The 19,947-nt window shown below is 49.7% G+C and overlaps 1 protein-coding gene across 1 annotated transcript; it reads right to left on the bottom strand.

Annotated features, from left to right (window-relative positions):
• Nucleotides 1-624: 624 nt before the first annotated feature.
• Nucleotides 625-19,629, bottom strand: LOC132577621 (protein FAM47E-like). Its single transcript, XM_060247410.1, is given in 9 exon segments — nucleotides 625-671; nucleotides 674-755; nucleotides 6,147-6,224; nucleotides 7,791-7,954; nucleotides 10,094-10,146; nucleotides 10,993-11,189; nucleotides 12,738-12,888; nucleotides 15,827-15,984; nucleotides 19,260-19,629. Coding segments are annotated over 9 exon segments (1,299 nt in total). The 5' UTR covers nucleotide 19,629.
• Nucleotides 19,630-19,947: the final 318 nt, after the last annotated feature.

The following is a 19,947-nucleotide window of genomic DNA, read 5'->3' as shown; positions in this document are numbered from 1 at the left end:
ATTCACCAGAAGTGATGTTGGCAGGGCTTTTTTTTTTTTTTGAGCTGGAACTCACAGGAACGCAGTTCCAGCTGGCTTGGTGCCAGAGGGTGTGGCCTAATATGCAAATGAGCTGCCACGGCTTTTTCTACAAAAAAAACCCTGTATGAAACAATGGGGATGTCCGGGGGTGTAGCCTAATATGCAAATGAGTTGCCACTGGGCTTTTGCTACAAAAAACCCTGTGTGAAACAATGGGGATGTCTGGGGGTGTGGTCTAATATGCAAATGAGCTGCCACTGGGCTTTTTCTACAAAAAACCCTGTGTGAAACAATGGGGGTGCCTGGGGTGTGTGGCCTAATATGCAAATGAGTTGCCACTGGGCTTTTTCTACAAAAAACCCTGTGTGAAACAATGGGGATGTTTGGGAGTGTGGCCTAATATGCAAATAAGTGCCTGCTGGGCTTTTTCTACACAAAACCTTCTGGATGTTGGCATACCAGCATGAATGCCGGCGTGCCAGTCCACTCCCCCAAAATGCTTCTGGGGGCTGCTGGCTGCAGGCTAGATAGCAGCAACCTCAGATAGCAGATCTACTTTGAAAACCTTTTCCATCAACAAGTTCATGCTTTACATACATTCATTCATTCATCTGCTGTATCTGAGGGTGAGTTTTCTTGGAGCTCTTTGGCCTCTGAAATTTATTCCTGGAGCCTTTCACAGCTCTGGTTTCAGGTCCAAGAACATTCTGGACAGCTAGCATCTGTTGCAGGAACTGAAGCAAAATATATGTTTTAGTTTCTTTGAACACATGAAGCTGCCTTCTACTGAATCAGACACTTGGTCCATCAAAGCCAGCATTGTCTACTCAGACTGCCAGCGGCTCTCCGGGGTCTCAAACTGAGGTTTTCCATGCCTGGACCCTTTTTGGGAGATGCCGGGGATTGAACCTGGGACCTTCTGCTTCTGTTTGTTTGTTTGAAGTCTCATGGAAGTGATCTCACTGTCTGTGACCTGTAAGCTGCGTTCCCTCTAAGCTGAGTGAGCGTGAGCTAGCTTACAGCTTTTTTTGGCTGCCAGCTCACACATTTGTGTCTTCGCTCAGGGAAAATGGTCCCAGAGTAAGCTAATTTATGCAGTAACTCACAGCTTTAATGCCAGTAGCTCCTGAAGAAGGATTTCTGCTCACAAGACTCCACAGCTTAGAGGGAGCATTGCCTGTAAGTCAGGTTCTACGATTCGTGGCATGAATTCTAGAAGGCAGGGCCATGTGAACCTCTGAAGGACAAGCAAGGGACGGGAGTTCAAATCCCACCAATTTTTAGGAGCAGGGTTGGCCCTAGATTGCCTGGTACCCTAGGCAAGGCTAACTCCTGGAGCGCCTCCCCCCCTGCACTGATAACATCACTGAGTCACATGGGGGTGCCCAATTCGGTGCCCCCAGAAGGCCAGCACCCTAGGCGATCACCTAGTGGCAGGGCTGGCCCTCTTTAGAAGGACACGCCATAGCTCAGCTGTGATGCGCATGATTGGTGGTGGAAAGTGTCATGGGTACTGGGGACCCTGCAGAAGAAGCTGAGCCTGCAGAAGAAACTGTGCCCCTGCCACCTGCACCAGTGCCCCTGCCTCCTGCTGGAGAAGATCCAAGCCCCCCTGCCTCGCCCTCTCGGGTGCGTCACCGCCTTCGTCAGGACCTCAGGGATCGGAGGAGGGCGGCACGCTCACGAGCAAGACGCTCCCTGAGCCCTGAGTTTTGAAAGGATCCTGGCCCTTCTAGGAGTGAGGATGCCTGAGTCTCAGCAGGATCCTGGCTGCCTCTCTGAGCCAGCAATTAGCCCAAATGGGCAACAGACAGCAGAGGGCTATATAGCTGTGGGCTTTGGGAGGAGGCTCTGTGGAAGCAACTAGTCACTTACCTGATGTTCTAGCAGCCACTTTGGCTTTTGACTTTGGCTTCTGGACCCCCTGGCTTTGACTTCTGGACCCCTGACTTTGGCTTCTGAACCTCTGACCTGCGATGCCTGGACTGTGATTCGGTTTTGCCGCCGGACCCTCTTTGCTCACCAGCTACAGACCTTGGACTGCTCCTGGACTTTGCCTGACCCGGCCACAGTCCGTGACAGAAAGCGCCTTCAAGTCACAGCTGACTTCTAGTGACCCTATAGGTTTATAAGGCAAGGGACATTCAGAGGTTGTTTCCCACTGCCTCCCTCTGCATCATGATCCTGGTACTCCTTGGAGGTCTTCCATCCAAATATTGGCCAGGATCAACCCTGCTTAGCTTCCAGGATCTAATGAGATCAGCCTGGCCAGGGCTATCCGGGGTAGGGCTATGCACATGCTTAGCATGCAATATCCCAGGTTCAATCTGCTAGTAAAAAGGATACAAAGATCAGGGTTCAAGATGACCTCTTCCTGAAGTCTATCTATCCTCCTAGGCAATGCACCGGTAACTAGACCAGGGGGTCAAGTCATAAAGGGAAGTTGGATTTGGATTTATTGGATTTATATCCCACCCTATTTTCTGAATCTCAGAGTCCCAGAGTGGTCACAACCTCCTTTACCTCCCCCCTCCACACAACAGACACCCTGTGAGGTAGATGAAGATATTGGATTTGTATCCCGCCCTCCACTCCAAAGAATCTCTGAGTGGCTCACAATCTCCTTTACCTTCCTCCCCCACAACAGGCACCCTGTGAGGTAGATGAAGATATTGGATTTGTATCCCGCCCTCCACTCTGAAGAGTCTCTGAGTGGCTCACAATCTCCTTTACCTTCCTCCCCCACAACAGACACCCTGTGAGGTAGATGAAGATATTGGATTTGTATCCCGCCCTCCACTTCGAAGAGTCTCAGAGTGGCTCACAATCTCCTTTACCTTCCTCCCCCACAACAGACACCCTGTGAGGTAGATGAAGATATTGGATTTATATCCCGCCCTCCACTCTGAAGAGTCTCAGAGCGGCTCACAATCTCCTTTACCTTCCCCACCCCCACAACAGGCACCCTGTGAGGTAGATGAAGATATTGGATTTGTATCCCGCCCTCCACTCCAAAGAATCTCTGAGTGGCTCACAATCTCCTTTACCTTCCTCCCCCACAACAGGCACCCTGTGAGGTAGATGAAGATATTGGATTTGTATCCCGCCCTCCACTCTGAAGAGTCTCTGAGTGGCTCACAATCTCCTTTACCTTCCTCCCCCACAACAGACACCCTGTGAGGTAGATGAAGATATTGGATTTGTATCCCGCCCTCCACTTCGAAGAGTCTCAGAGTGGCTCACAATCTCCTTTACCTTCCTCCCCCACAACAGACACCCTGTGAGGTAGATGAAGATATTGGATTTATATCCCGCCCTCCACTCTGAAGAGTCTCAGAGCGGCTCACAATCTCCTTTACCTTCCCCACCCCCACAACAGGCACCCTGTGAGGTAGATGAAGATATTGGATTTGTATCCCGCCCTCCACTCCAAAGAATCTCTGAGTGGCTCACAATCTCCTTTACCTTCCTCCCCCACAACAGGCACCCTGTGAGGTAGATGAAGATATTGGATTTGTATCCCGCCCTCCACTCTGAAGAGTCTCTGAGTGGCTCACAATCTCCTTTACCTTCCTCCCCCACAACAGACACCCTGTGAGGTAGATGAAGATATTGGATTTGTATCCCGCCCTCCACTTCGAAGAGTCTCAGAGCGGCTCACAATCTCCTTTACCTTCCTCCCCCACAACAGACACCCTGTGAGGTAGATGAAGATATTGGATTTCTATTCCGCCCTCCACTCCGAAGAGTCTCAGAGCGGCTCACAATCTCCTTTACCTTCCTCCCCCACAACAGACACCCTGTGAGGTAGATGAAGATATTGGATTTATATCCCGCCCTCCACTCTGAAGAGTCTCAGAGCGGCTCACAATCTCCTTTACCTTCCCCACCCCCACAACAGACACCCTGTGAGGTAGAGTGCTGGTTATTACCTTTAAAGCCCTATATGGCCGAGGACCTGCCTACCTGAAGGACCGTCTCTCCCCATACGAGCCCCAAAGAGCACTGAGGTCAGCAGGGAAGAGCATGCTGACTGTCCCGGGGCCAAGGGAGGCAAAATTACAGACCACATGGGCACGAGCTTTCTCCGTGGCAGCCCCCAGCCTGTGGAATCAACTCCCGGAGGAGGTGCGGGCCCTGCGGAGCTTAGACCAGTTCCGCAGGGTCTGCAAGACCATCCTCTTTAGGCAGGCTTTCTTAGAATGCTCATAGAGGATGACTGAACAGAGGACCCAATAAAGTGATTCTTCAAGGACTCTTGCCACTATTTAAATATGTAACAGCGCCCGGAACGCCTCTGCTGCTATTAAACTATAGAATAGATATATCACAAAGTATAGATGCTGGATAGTGTTGTTTTAAAATTTTTATAATTTTAATGTGTTTATATGTTTAATGTATTTAATGCATTTTAACTATTGTATTTATACCATGTTTTACTGAATGTTGTTAGCCACCCTGAGCCTGCCTAGGCGGGGAGGGCGGGATATAAATAAAATTAATAATAATAATAATAGATGAAGATATTGGATTTATATCCTGCCCTCCACTCCGAAGAGTCTCAGAGCGGCTCACAATCTCCTTTACCTTCTCCCCCCCCCACAACAGACACCCTGTGAGGTAGATGAAGATATTGGATTTGTATCCCGCCCTCCACTCCGAAGAGTCTCAGAGCGGCTCACAATCTCTTTACCTCCCCCCCACACACACACAACAGACACCCTGTGAGGTAGATGAAGATATTGGATTTGTATCCCGCCCTCCACTCCGAAGAGTCTCAGAGCGGCTCACAATCTCCTTTACCTTCCTCCCCCACAACAGACACCCTGTGAGGTGGGTGGGGCTGGAGAGGGCTCTCACAGCAGCTGCCCTTTCAAGGACAGAGGCTCAGAGCGGCTCACAATCTCCTTTCCCTCCCTCCCCCACAACAGACACCCTGTGAGGTGGTTGGGGCTGAGAGGGCTCTCACAGAAGCTGCCCTTTCAAGGACAACTCCTTTGAGATCTATGGCTGACCCAAGGCCATTCCAGCAGGTGCAAGTGGAGGAGTGGGGAATCAAACCCAGTTCTCCCAGATAAGAGTCCATGCACTTAACCACTACACCAAACTGGCTCTCAGACCACAGATTTATACCCTGCCCTTCTCTCTGATTCAGAGTCTCAGAGCGGCCTACAATCTCCTTTCCCTTCCTCCCCCACAACAGACACCCTGTGAGGTGGGTGGGGCTGGAGAGGGCTCTCACAGCAGCTGCCCTTTCAAAGACAGAGTCTCAGAGTGGCTCACAATCTCCTTTCCCTTCCTCCCCCACAACAGACACCCTGTGAGGTGGGTGGGGCTGAGAGGGCTCTCACAGCAGCTGCCCTTTCAAGGACAGAGTCTCAGAGCGGCTCACAATCTCCTTTCCCTTCCTCCCCCACAACAGACACCCTGTGAGGTGGGTGGGGCTGAGAGGGCTCTCACAGCAGCTGCCCTTTCAAGGACAATCTCTGCCAGAGCTATGGCTGACCCAAGGCCATTCCAGCAGGTGCAAGTGGAGGAGTGGGGAATCAAACCTCGTTCTCCCAGATAAGAGTCCGCGCACTTCAGCACTACACCAAACTGGCAAACAAAAAGTTACGTAATACTCTGGAGTTTGTTATATAGATTTATGACACTCAGAATAACAAGTGCCAGAAAGAATGGTTTCATGCCAAGAGCTAATCTTGGATTATAAGATCAGGATCCCAAAAATGGAACCCAAGGTGTCAGTTGATACCATCCCTGGCTACTGCCAAGTGCTTTTAAAAAGTGGCCAGGACCAGGCAGGGCTTCTAATTGGCCACTGGAGAGCTGATTGGCAGTGCAAATCTTAAATCATTGCTTCCACAGCAGCTGCCCCCACAACAGCACAAGGATCTTCACTGCGTGAACAAAGATAAGCTGAGTGTAGGCAAGCAAATATTTTAAAACAATATTCAATTCAAACGGCCACCTGTTAAGCACAGTTTTTGCCTGAAAGGTTGGAGGGTTATGCATAACCTCGCCCCCTGATACTGTGTGGTCAGCCCCCCCAAAAGGCTGGGGACCTCTGAATTAGATCTTCTGGGGTCTTGCCACTGGGATCCTACCTCTGAATTAGATCTTACCTCTGGGATCCGGTAGCCTTTCCTTTCCAGGAATTCCTTGAAGGCATAAGTTCCATAAAGCTGCATAATTTCAGCTTCCTATTTAAGAGCAAACAAAAACCCATAACCAAAGAGGAGAAGATTCACGCAGGATTGTTTTTTCTCCCAATCCAAAATGCTGTACCTAAGGTTCCTCGTCAGATGCTAGGCGGGATGGGACAGTACCAATGAACAGGCTGGCCACTATACAGAAGCAAAACCCTCATGGCACAGCACTGCAAATGGTGTACATTGTATTGAGAAATGCACAATAAAACACTTATGGAAAAAGTTCTTGTCACACAATCATTCTATACCGTATATAGACAGTTGATGACAATGCTGACTCAAAACTGACACACCTTAGTGCAAAATGCCTAAGACCTAGCTCAAAGTCCACTTAAAAAGGTAAAGGTAGTCTCCTGTGCAAGCACCAGTCAGAGAGCCAGTTTGGTGTAGTGGTTAAGTGTGCGGACTCTTATCTGGGAGAACCGGGTTTGATTCCCCACTCCTCCACTTGCACCTGCTGGAATGGCCTTCGGTCAGCCATAGCTCTGGCAGAGGTTGTCCTTGAAAGGGCAGCTGCTGTGAGAGCCCTCTGCAGCCTCACCCACCTCACAGGGTGTCTGTTGTGGGGGAGGAAGGTAAAGGAGATTGTGAGCCGCTCTGAGACTCTTCGGAGTGGAGGGCAGGATATAAATCCAATATCTTCATCTTCTTATCTTATCTTCTTCAGTCATTTTCGACTCTGGGGTGACGTTGCTTTCACAATGTTTTCACGGCAGACTTTTTACAAGGTGGTTTGCCATTGCCTTCCCCAGTCATCTACACTTTCCCCCCAGCAAGCTGGGTACTTATTTTACTGACCTCAGAAGGATGGAAGGCTGAGTCAACCTTGACCCGGCTACCTGAACCCAGCTTCCGCCAGGATCAAACTCAGGTCATGAGCTGAGGGCTCTGACTGCAGTACTGCAGCTTTACCACTCTGCACCACGGCGCTCTTAAAGTCCAATTAGGAGCTGTTAAAAGTAATAGAGAGCCATGCTCTGTCTTCTGTTGCTCACGTGGATTCAAAAAGAACTTGGTCCAGAAGTCCCAACAGAAAAGAAGCACGCTACGGCCGACCGGTAATCGAAGCCATTTCTCAAAGCTTCGTCAGGCGTTTGCTTGTAATCCGGACCAGTGATGCAATCACAGCTTCACTTCGAGCTGAGCGTTCCCAGACGCCAGCATTTTCTGCATGACTCGAAGTGAATCTGCGATGTTGAGGAGTTACTGTTAGGCTTGTACAGAACCTTGATACCTGACATATTGTGGTTTGTGTCACCTGCTGCGGCAGCCATTTTGTGATTGCACCCGCCACCCTATGTCAGAGTTCCAAAGGTGCCCGTAGACTCAAAAAGGTTGGGGACCCTGCTATGGGGCCTCACAGCATTGCTAAGCTCTCTCCCCTCTGCAAATTTGGCCTTCCCTATGCTCTGCCCCCCCCCCCAAATCCCCAGCAATTTCCGCCTGTCTCCTGTCATTGACTGTGTGTGACATACGGTACATGGTAACCTAACACATTGCATTACAGTGCTGGGTTCTTAACTTGTTAAAAATATCCTTGCTGCTAATCGATCATACCTTTCCAGCCAATATCTTCCTTGAATTCTTGATGCTTGCATTTTCCAGTTGAGGATCTTCTAAAGGTTCGCTGGCTTTCTGTTTTTTCCATGTCTTTGGGTCTAGATACCAGGCGCCATACCGGATCTTCTCCCTCTTGGGTCGGTAAGGTTCCTGTCGAAAAACTAAATATAATTAGCAAATCATCTCTAACTGTACTTTGACCAGTGCTGGATTAAAACCCGTGGAGGCCCCTAGGCAGTCAAAATCTTGGGGGCCCCTCGCAAATTATCTCAGAGTCTGAGCGCCTGCCCCACGGCCCCCACTGCAGCCTGCAGGCACCTTCTCAAAAGCCCATTTTACTAAGCGGCAGGGGAGAGGCAGAGAGAGGCAAACTTGGTGACAATGCCAGTAGCAGCCACACCAGCCCCACTGATGGACCTCCTGATGGCACTTGGTTTTATTGGCCACTTTGTGACACAAAGTGTTGGACTGGATGGGCCACTGGCCTGATCCAACATGGCTTCTCTTATGTTCTTATGTGACACAGAGTGTTGGACTGGATGGGCCATTGGCTTGATCCAACATGGCTTCTCTTATGTTCTTATGTGACACAAAGTGTTGGACTGGATGGGCCATTGGCCTGATCCAACATGGCTTCTCTTATGTTCTTCTGTGACACAGAGTGTTGGACTGGATGGGCCACTGGCCTGATCCAACAGGGCTTCTCTTATGTTCTTATGTGACACAAAGTGTTGGACTGGATGGGCCACTGGCATGAGCCAACATGGCTTCTCTTATGTTCTTATGCGACACAAAGTGTTGGACTGGATGGGCCATTGGCCTGATCCAACATGGCTTCTCTTATGTTCTTATGTGACACAGAGTGCTGGACTGGATGGGCCATTGGCCTGATCCAACATGGCTTCTCTTATGTGACACAAAGTGTTGGACTGGATGGGCCGTTGGCTTGATCCAACATGGCTTCTCTTATGTTCTTATGTGACACAAAGTGTTGGACTGGATGGGCCACTGGCATGATCCAACATGGCTTCTCTTATGTTCTTATGTGACACAAAGTGTTGGACTGGATGGGCTACTGGCATGAGCCAACATGGCTTCTCTTATGTTCTTATGTGACACAGAGTGCTGGACTGGATGGGCCATTGGCCTGATCCAACATGGCTTCTCTTATGTGACACAAAGTGTTGGACTGGATGGGCCACTGGCATGATCCAACATGGCTTCTCTTATGTTCTTATGTGACACAGAGTGTTGGACTGAATGGGCCACTGGCATGATCCAACATGGCTTCTCTTATGTTCTTATGTGACACAAAGTGTTGGACTGGATGGGCTACTGGCATGATCCAACATGGCTTCTCTTATGTTCTTATGTGACACAGAGTGCTGGACTGGATGGGCTACTGGCATGATCCAACATGGCTTCTCTTATGTTCTTATGTGACACAGAGTGCTGGACTGGATGGGCCATTGGCCTGATCCAACATGGCTTCTCTTATGTTCTTATGTGACACAGAGTGTTGGACTGGATGGGTCATTGGTCTGATCCAACATGGCTTCTCTTATGTTCTTATGTGACACAGAGTGTTGGACTGAATGGGCCACTGGCATCATCCAACATGGCTTCTCTTATGTTCTTATGTGACACAAAGTGTTGGACTGGATGGGCCACTGGCATGATCCAACATGGCTTCTCTTATGTTCTTATGTGACACAGAGTGTTGGACTGAATGGGCCACTGGCATGATCCAACATGGCTTCTCTTATGTTCTTATGTGACACAAAGTGTTGGACTGGATGGGCTACTGGCATGATCCAACATGGCTTCTCTTATGTTCTTATGTGACACAGAGTGTTGGACTCGATGGGTCATTGGTCTGATCCAACATGGCTTCTCTTATGTTCTTATGTGACACAGAGTGCTGGACTGGATGGGCCACTGGCCTGATCCAACATGGCTTCTCTTATGTTCTTATGTGACACAGAGTGTTGGACTGGATGGGTCATTGGTCTGATCCAACATGGCTTCTCTTATGTTCTTATGTGACACAGAGTGCTGGACTGGATGGGCCACTGGCCTGATCCAACATGGCTTCTCTTATGTTCTTATGTGACACAGAGTGTTGGACTGTATGGGTCATTGGTCTGATCCAACATGGCTTCTCTTATGTTCTTATGTGACTCAGAGTGTTGGACTGGATGGGCCACTGGCCTGATCCAACATGGCTTCTCTTATGTTCTTATGTGACACAGAGTGTTGGACTGGATGGGCCATTGGCCTGATCCAACATGACTTCTTACCAGGCAAGTGGGGCAAAGAGCAGCTTAGTTGCTGTATGTTCAGGCTGGGAGGGCTGAAATCAGGGGGGAAATGGGGGGAAAGCTGGCCTGGGGCCCCTAAAGGTGTAGGGGCCTATAGGCCAGTGCTTACTTTGCCTAATTGTTAATCCAGCTCTGACTTTGACTGCTTCACTGGGGATCCCAGCTGGAAACAAAATTATATGCCATCATAATATATGAGGCTGGGAATAGGGTGGGGGCAGGGGATCTCCTGGTTTGGGGGCCCTCCCCTGACTTCAGAAAGGGGGGGGGGAAATGTCTGCTCTCCCTCCCTCTCCTGGCTCCATGTCCCCCACCATCTCCAGGTATTTTCCAATACAGACCTGGCAACCTTATCCGTAGCACACCAAAGTTTCTAACTACAGCCAGCCATGTGTGGGGATGACCCAGAAGAACAGGCTGCTGATAACATTGCAGGGAAATGTCTCAAAATCCACTCTCTGGGGTTGCCAACCACCAAGTGGGGGCAGGAGATCCCCTGGTTTGGAGACCCTCCCCCCACTTCACTGTCATCAGAAAGCAGAGGTGGGGGAGGGAAATGCCTGCTGGGCACTCCATTATTACCTATGGAGGCTGATTCCCATAGGGTATAATGGAGAATTGATCTGTGGGTGTCTGGGGCTTTTTGGGTGGCTGTTGTTTGAGGTAGAGGCACCAAACTTGCAGCATAGCATCCAGTGCCTCTCTCCAAAGTACCCTCCAAGTTTAAAAAAGATTGGACCAGGGGGTCCAATTCTATGAGCCCTCAAAGAAGGTGCCCCTATCCTTCATTATTTCCAATGGAGGAAAGGCATCTAAAAGGTGTGGGGTCCCTTTAAATGTGATGGCCAGCATGTGAGCAGTCGCTCATGAACACTTACCTTAGACTGGATTCCTGGCAGAGAAGGGCTTCCCAGAGTGCCTGGGGAGGTAGCGTTCCCACATATTTCCTCAACTCAGCCGGCAAATTATTCAGCTCCACCACATGCACAGGGACTGAGGTGGGAGGTTTGGTTCCGTAACGTGCATCGAACAGGCTTATAATGGCGTCTTCGTCAACGTTATATTTCTCTCCTCCCTGGAGTAAGGAGGAAGAAATGTTTGAAGTCTGTCTTCCCTGAAGGTACATCACAGTATCAAGACCTACAAAGGCCAGCATCAACACACCCCAACATACAGAGAACCAATCTGGTGTAGTGGTTAAATGCGCAGACTCTTATCCGGGAGAACCCGGCTTGATTCCCCACTCCTCCACTTGCAGCTGCTGGAATGGCCTTGAGTCAGCCATAGCTCTGGCAGAGGTTGCCCTAGAAAGGGCAGCTGCTGGGAGAGCCCTCTCCAGCCCCACCCACCTCACAGGGTGTCTGTTGTGGGGGAGGAAGGTAAAGGAGATTGTGACCGCTCTGAGACTCTGAGATTCAGAGTATAGGGCGGGATATGGTTCCAATATCTTCTTCTTCAAGGTGGGGCAGTTTCCAAGGCCCAGGTGTTCTGCAGGGGCTTGCTGCCACCATTCCCCATCTACCCACCTCCTCTGCTGCCCATCTGCTTATTGCGAGCCCTTGAGCCACCCCTCCCCACACTCCCAACTACATGCACTGCCCAACATAGGGTTGCTAGGTCCCTTCTATCCACTGACAGGGGATGGGGGGGTAGGGTTACCAGATCCCGGCTGGGAAACCCCTGGAGATTTGGGGATGGAGCCTGGGGGAGGGGCAGGGACCTCAGTGGGGAGCACTGTCACAGAGACCTCCCTTCAAATCCATTTTCTCCAGGGGATCTGGTCTCTGTAGATGACTGAAATTCCTGGGGATCCCCAGGTCCCACCTGAAGGCCGGCATCCCTAGCCCAGCACCATCAGGGAAGAAGGAGGACATTGGATTTATATTCTGCCCTCCACTCAGAGTCTCAGAGCCGCTCACAATCTCCTTTATCTTCCTCTCCCACAACAGACACCCTGTGAGGTAGATGAAGATATTGGATTTATATCCCGCCCTCCACTCCGAAGAGTCTCAGAGTGGCTCACAATCTCCTTTACCTTCCTCCCCACAACAGACACCCTGTGAGGTAGATGAAGATATTGGATTTATATCCCGCCCTCCACTCCAAAGAGTCTCAGAGGGGCTCACAATCTCCTTTCCCTTCCTCCCCCACAACAGACACCCTGTGAGGTGGGTGGGGCTGGAGAGGGCTCTCACAACAGCTGCCCTTTCAAGGACAACCTCTGCCAGAGCTACGGCTGACCCAAGGCCATTCCAGCAGGTGCAAGTGGAGAAGTGGGGAATCAAACCCGGTTCTCCCAGATAAGAGTCCGCACACTTAACCACTACACCAAACTGGCTGGAAGGGTGTGTGAGCACAGGAAGGACTGGAAAGTGAGCACACGGATAAGGAAAGGATGGAAGGTTAGGCAGTAGGGGAAGGGAATGCAGGCAGTCAGCAGGAATGTATCAGCAGGGGGGGCACAGTGGTAAGCAGAGGAGGGGAGGACCCCCCCCCCCCCAGGCACTCTCTGCCAAGGGCCCACTGAAATCGGCCCAGATCCCCACCTTAGAGCTGTGAATCAGGGTTGCAGCAAAAGATGGTGGCTGAAAACTGGACCACATATAGACATTATTTTACTCACCAGAGAATCAAACCATCTACAAAACTCCTGGATGGCTTCCTTTACATCGTCATCGAGGGGAGGAACGTAATTCAGCCTGGCCTCCCTTTCTCTCGCAGCCACTTTTTGTTTGGAGAACCAGGTGTAAGGGTCCTTGCTTTTCACATCCTTGCTGTAAAAGACATCTGCGTTACTCTGTGTGTGTGCAAAGAGCCACCGAGCTGACTTATGGTGACCATGGCTTTTTGCTTTTGCTTTTTTTGAGCAGGAATGCACTGGAATGCTGTCCCAGATGGTTTGGTGCCAGGGGCATGTGGCCTAATATGCAAATGAGTTCCTACAGGGCTTTTTCTACAAAAAAGCCCTATGCAAAACAATGGTGACATCAGGGGGTGTGACTTAATATGCAAATGAGTTCCTACAGGGCCTTTTCTACAAAAAGCCCTATGAAAAACAATGGTGACATAAGGGGGGTTGGCCTAATATGCAAATGAGTTCCTACAGGGCTTTTTGGACCAACCCCCCCCCTCTGATGGTGACTAAAAGAAACCCTCCATGTTCAGAGGCAGTAAACTTCTGAATCCCAGAGCCAGGAGTCAACATCAGGAGAATGCCTCGGCCTCTGTGCCTTGTTGTTGGCTCTCCAGAGGAACTGGTTGGCTACTGTGAGAGATGGGAGGCTGGACTAGATGGACTACTGGTCTGATCCAACAGGGCTCTTCTTACATTCTTTTGAGGGCCTTCCCTAAGTTTTACCCCAAAATATCGAGGAATTTCCCAACCAGGAGTTAGTGGCGGCAACTTAAAGCCGAACAATGATTCATGGTAGCACAGTCCACAAAATCTGATCTCAGAACAAAAACTTTAACTTACAACAACAACAACAACAACAAATTTTATTTGTATCCCGCCCTCCCCGCCGGAGCAGGCTCAGGGCGGCTAACAACATGGTTCAGAGTTAAATTATACAAGTAAATAAAACTACATTAAACATTATCAGCATTTAATTAAAATCTGGTTAAGCTTTAAAATTAAATTAATTAATTTTTTAAAAGTGCTAGTGCTATGTTTACTTTTTCTGATGGCGGTTTCCTTCGCAATTTCCATTTTCATCAGGGAAAGCCAGTCTGAAGAGGAAGGTCTTGCAGGCCCTGCGGAACTGTTCTAGGTCCCGCAGGGCCCGCATTTCCTCTGGAAGTTGGTTCCATAGGCTCGGGGCTATAGAGGAGAAGGCCCGGTTACGGGTGCTTTGCAGCTTCACCTCTCTCGGTCCGGGGATAGTCAGCAGGTTTTTCCCGGCTGACCTCAGTGCTCTCTGGGGTTCATATGAGGAGAGACGGTCCCTAAGGTAGACAGGTCCTCGACCATATAGGGCTTTAAAGGTAATGACCAGCACTTTGTAACGAACCCGGTATGTAACTGGCAGCCAGTGCAGTTCGCGCAGCCCAGGCTGTATGTGCTCCCATTTAGGGAGTCCCAGCAACAGTCTAGCCGCTGCGTTCTGCACCAGCTGCAGCTTCCGGGTTCGGCACAGAGGCAGCCCCATGTAGAGGGCATTACAGTAATCCAGTCTCGAGGTGACCATTGCATGAAGCACCATTGCCAGATCTTGGCGCTCTAGGAAGGGAGCCAACTGCTTTGCCCGCCTTAGATGGAAAAAGGCTGACTTGGCAGTGGCTGCAATCTGGGCCTCCATTGATAATGCAGGCTCCAGTAAAACTCCCAGGCTCTTAACTCGGTGCGCCGCTTTCAACGGCGCCCCGTCGAAGACCGGGAGAGGTATTTCCCCTCCCCGAGCGCCCCAACCCAGACAAAGGACTTCTGTCTTCGCTGGATTCAGTTTCAGCCCGCTCTTCCTCAACCAGGTTGCCAAATCCTGCAGGGCCCGGTCTAAATTCTCTGGGACGCAGTCAGGCCGGCCGTCCATTAGCAGATAGAGTTGGGTGTCATCTGCATATTGATGGCACCCAAGTCCATGTCTCCTGGCAATCTGGGCAAGGGGGCGCATATAGATATTAAATAGCATTGGTGAGAGAACTGCCCCCTGAGGCACTCCACAATCCAGTGTACGCCTCTGGGACAGCTCGCCCCCAATTGCCACCCTTTGTCCCCGATCCTCGAGGAAGGAGGCAAGCCATTGTAAGGCAGACCCCCTCACCCCTATATCGGCGAGGCGGCGGGTCAGTAGCTGATGGTCGACCGTGTCGAACGCAGCCGACAGGTCCAACAACATCAGCACCGCCACACCGCCCCGATCCAGGTGCCGTTGGAGATCATCTACCAGGGCGACCAGTACTGTCTCCGTCCCGTAACCCGGGCGAAAGCCGGACTGGCAAGGGTCTAGGATGGAAGCGAAGACAGAACTTAGCCTTTAAGGTGCCCATAGGCTTCTGTTCACTTTTGGAAACAGATTCCAGATATGGGATATTTAAAGAACTTGAGAACTGGCAACCTTTTGAATCAATCATTGGTCTTTGGGCAACAGCAAAGGATGTGTATTACACCTCAGAATTCACTGCCTCTCACTTCATCCCACCCCACTCTACTCTAATATAAAAGAAACAGAAATATGGCATATTTGATAAAAAGGACAAAACTGGATTTGTTCTCCTGGGAAATTTGTTGAAAACAATGTTTGATTATGGAACACCAGACTACTTATTTTCTTGACTGTGTATAACCTTGTGAATTGTTGTCTTTAATTTTTTCTTAAAAGGTCTGAAATTGCATAACCAACCACTGCACCCACAAGGTGGCATTCAAAGGCAGATGTTTTATGTACTTTTGCAGCTAATATTTACAAAGGCTATTCTTCAGGTTCAGAAGAATAATCCCCCCTAAATTCTCAACTAGGGCTGCTTGGTCCCCTATGGCCACTGGCACAGGATTGGGTGGGATAAGGTTGCCAGATCCAGGTCAGGATATTCCTGGAGATTTGGGGACGGAGCCTGGGAAGGGCAGGGACCTTAGTGGGGTGCAATGCCATATAGAGTCCACCCTCCAAAGCATCTATTTTCTCCAGGGGAGCTGATCTCTGTAATCTGGAGATGAACTGTAATTGCAGGGGATCCCCAGGTCCTACCTGGAGGCTGGCATCCCTACTGACTCACCCCTTATGTGACTTCTTGGGCTTTGTCTTTCTTTCTCCTTTACCCTCCAACCAAGGTGATGCAGACAGAACAAGATACTCCTGTTCCATTTCAGCCTCCTCTTCTTCACTGACGGGAAGCATCTCAGGATCCAGGACACGCACAACCTCTTGGAAAAGCTAAGAACAAAACAGAAAAGACTTCCCAGTGGCAATATGTGTGTGGGGCAGCTTCTCTGGAAATGGACAGAATCCAAAGATTGTTGTTTTGGATCAAACCTGTAATAAAAAGTTCCCTCTTCCCCACACATTGCAGCCCCATCACACCTAAAAACACACTATAACCCCATGAGTCATGAAAGAAGCATTTCTGCTGTCAACTTGGAAATTACAATTTGCTACATTTCTGCTATTACTCATTAAAACATAAGAACATAAGAGAAGCCATGTTGGATCAGGCCAATGGCCCATCCAGTCCAACACTCTGTGTCACATAAGAACATAAGAGAAGCCATGTTGGATCAGGCCAATGTCCCATCTTTGGGCATTTTCGCACTGACCTTCAAGTGGTGCGACCACCCTCCTCACGCCGGTGGATCTGCAGGGATTTCGCACCAGAAGCGCCGGCGCACCCAAAAGAGCCGGCGACTTCCGTCGCGAAACCAGCTCAAATGGAAACCGCCAAGAAGCAGGAAAACGTTTGAGCTGGTTTTGCGACGGAAGTCGCCGGCTCTTTTGGGTGCGCCAGCGCTTCTGGTGCGAAATCCCTGCAGATCCGCCGGCGTGAGGAGGGTGGTCGCACCACTTGAAGGTGAGTGCGAAAACGCCCTCTGTGTCACATAAGAACATAAGAGAAGCCATGTTGAATCAGGCCAGTGGCCCATCCAGTCCAACACTCTGTGTCACACAGTGGCCAAAAAAAATTATATATATATATATATATATATATAAATACACACACACACACATATATATATACACATAACACTGTGGCTACTAGACACTGATGGACCTCTGCTCCATATTTTTATCTAACCCCCTCTTGAAGCTGTCTATGCTTGTAGCCGCTGCCACCTCCTGTGGCAGTGAATTCCACATGTTAATCACCCTTTGGGTGAAGAAGTACTTCCTTTTATCCGTTTTAACCTGTCTGCTCAGCAATTTCATTGAATGCCCATGAGTTCTTGTATTGTGAGAAAGAGAGAAAAGGACTTCTTTCTCTACTTTCTCCATCCCATGCATTATCTTGTAAACCTCTATCATGTCACCCCTCAGTCGACGTTTCTCCAAGCTAAAGAGCCCCAAGCGTTTTAACCTTTCTTCATAGGGAAAGTGTTCCGAACCTTTAATCATTCTAGTTGCTCTTCTCTGGACCTTTTCCAATGCTATAATATCCTTTTTGAGGTGCGGTGACCAGAACTGCACACAGTTTTTTTTTCGGGGGGGGGGGGGGCTGCGATTTTTGTTTGATACAATGTGCAACATAAAGAAAGAGTACAAAGCATGTTATATTGTAATGTGTTGAACAGTAATAAGATCAGGACTTTTTTTGTAGCAGAAACTCCTTTGCATATTAGGCTACACACCCTTGATGTAGCCAATCCTCCAAGAGCTTACAGGGTTCTTCTTACAGGATCTACTGTAAGCTCCATCAGGAGTGTGTGGCCTAATATGCAATTGCATTCCTGCTACAAAAAAAGCCCTGCAGGCAACAGAGATAAATGGAGAAAATGGCCACTCTGGAAGGTAGACTCTATAGCATTATATCCTGCTGAAGTCCCTCCTCTCCGCAAACCCCGCCCTCCCCAGGTATTTCCCAACATGGAAGTGGCAACCATCTTCTAAAGTTTGGAATATAATTCCATCTTCCAAAGTGGCAATTTCCTCCAAGGGAACTGATCTCTGTAGTCTAAAGATGAAATGTAATAGCGGAGATCCTCAGGTCCCACTAGGGTTGGCAAGTCCAATTCAAGAAATATCTGGGGACTTTGGGGGTGGAGCCAGGAGATGTTGGGGGTGGAGCCAGGAGACATTGAAGGCGGAGCCAGGAGCAAGGGTGTGACAAGCATAATTGAACTCCAAGGGAGTTCTGGCCATCACATTTAAAGGGATCGCACATCTTTTAAATGCCTTCCTTCCATAGGAAATAATGAAGAATAGGGGTGCCTTCTTTTGGGGCTTATAGAATTGGACTTCCTGGTCCAATCTTTTTGAAACTTGGCTGGTATTTTGGGGAGAGGCACCGGATGCTCTGCTGCAAATTTTGGTGCCTCTACCAGAAACCTGCAGATCAATTCTCAACTATTTCCTATGGGAATGTCTCCTCCCCTTGCTTTCTGATGATCCTGAAGTGGGTGGAGGGCCTCCAAACTGGGGGATCCCCTGCCCCTACCTGGGGATTGGCAACCCTAGGTCCCACGTGGAGGTTGGCAACCACATGGCAATGCTGCAGAATACTTCCCAGCTGTGTGCTGCACTTCTGCAAAACATTTTGCCGGCTATAGAATTGTGGAGCCCTTCTGGTACCTTGGAAACGAAACAGAGTTGATTTATTAAAGACTTTGATATACAATATGGACATTACAGCCTAGTAATTTGGATCACATATACCTTCAGAGGTTTTTGGTTTGCCTAATCCCCAGATGGGGGCAGGGGATCCCCTGGTTTGGAGGCCCTCCCCCCACTTCAGGCTAATCAGAAAGTGGGGCATGGGAGGAGGGAAATGTCTGCTGGGCACTCCATTATTCCCTACAGAGACCGATTTCCATAGGGTATAATGATCTGTAGGCATCTGGGGCTCTGAGAGAAGACTGTTTTTTGAGGTAGAGGCACCAAATTTGCAGCATAGCATCTGGCGCATCTCCTCAAAATACCCTCCAAGTTTCAAAAAGATTACACCAGGGGGTCCAATTCTATGAGCCCCTATCCTTCATTAGTTCCAATAGAAGGAAGGCATTTAAAAGGTTTGCAGTCCCTTTCAGTGTGATGGCCGGAGTTCAATGATGCTTGTCACACCTTTGCTCCTGGCTCCACCTCCAATGTCTCCTGGCTCCACCCCCAAAGTCTAGTGGCTCCACCCCCAAAGTCCCCAGATGTTTCTTGAATTGGACCTGGCAACCCTAGGAAAGCCATTTTTCAAAGAAGAGTAGCAGGACCAAAAGAAAAAGGGGCAAAGATTTGTCTCGGTTTTGTATTTGCAATAAGGGAGAAAGATTTTTCACTTTTATGTGCACATACACTCTTACCTCCAGGGCTTTTTTTGAGCAGGAACGCACAGGAACACAATTCCGGCTGGCTTGGTGTCAGAGGGTGTGTCCTGAGATGCAAATGAGTTCATGCTGGGCTTTTTCTACAAAAAGCCCTGTGTGAAACAATGGTGATGTCAGGGTGTGTGGCCTAATATGCAAATGAGTGCCTGCTGGACTTTTGTTTACAAAAGAAAAAGCTCTGCTTACCTCTAGAGGGATGCTTTCTGCCAGGTGAGGATAGAGGGCCAAGGGGTGTCTGCTGAGGCAGTATTCCGTCTGAGCCACAGTCTCCTTCCTGGCCTGCTGAATCTGACTGAGTCTGGAGATGCAGCTCTGGGGATCAAGATTCCTCCGTTTGGATCTCAGCTGGGTCTTGCGCAGAGCCTCAGACTTGGTGCGGAGAAGGACCGGGACAGGCCCCTTTGTGGGCTGGGTTATAATGCTGCGGCTTAGAGGAGGAAGGCCGGCTCGGAAGTCATCCGGACTGCTTTGCAAGAACCTCCAGCGCCGGCTGTTTAAGGAATCGGAGAGCCTAGCTTTGGACAGGCTGTGTTTCTGAAAGCACCTGAACGGCATTTCTCTCTGGGATCTGAAAAATAAAAGCCAGCCCCACTAGGCTAGGGTCTCCAGGTCCTCCCTGTCCAGTGGGTGATGGGGGGAGTAGGGTGGCCAGATCTTAGAGCTGCCAAGGGGCAGGGGAATCCCCCATCTGGGAGGGCCCCAACCCACCGGCAAGGAGCAGGCCGCCAGGGGGATCCCAACCCCCGATGAGCCTTGTTGGCACGCACCATCCCTGGTGTGATGATGTCACCTGGAAGTGACATCATCACCCCGAGGGACATTGTGCCAGGAACACTCTAGGACTCATGTTAAAAACTCTACGGTACCATAGAAT

Source organism: Heteronotia binoei, chromosome 9 (assembly GCF_032191835.1).
Source record: "Heteronotia binoei isolate CCM8104 ecotype False Entrance Well chromosome 9, APGP_CSIRO_Hbin_v1, whole genome shotgun sequence".
Classification (NCBI taxonomy): Eukaryota; Metazoa; Chordata; class Lepidosauria; order Squamata; family Gekkonidae; genus Heteronotia; species Heteronotia binoei.
The sequence above is the reverse complement of the archived record's forward strand: the minus strand, read 5'-3'. Positions and strand labels throughout refer to the sequence as shown.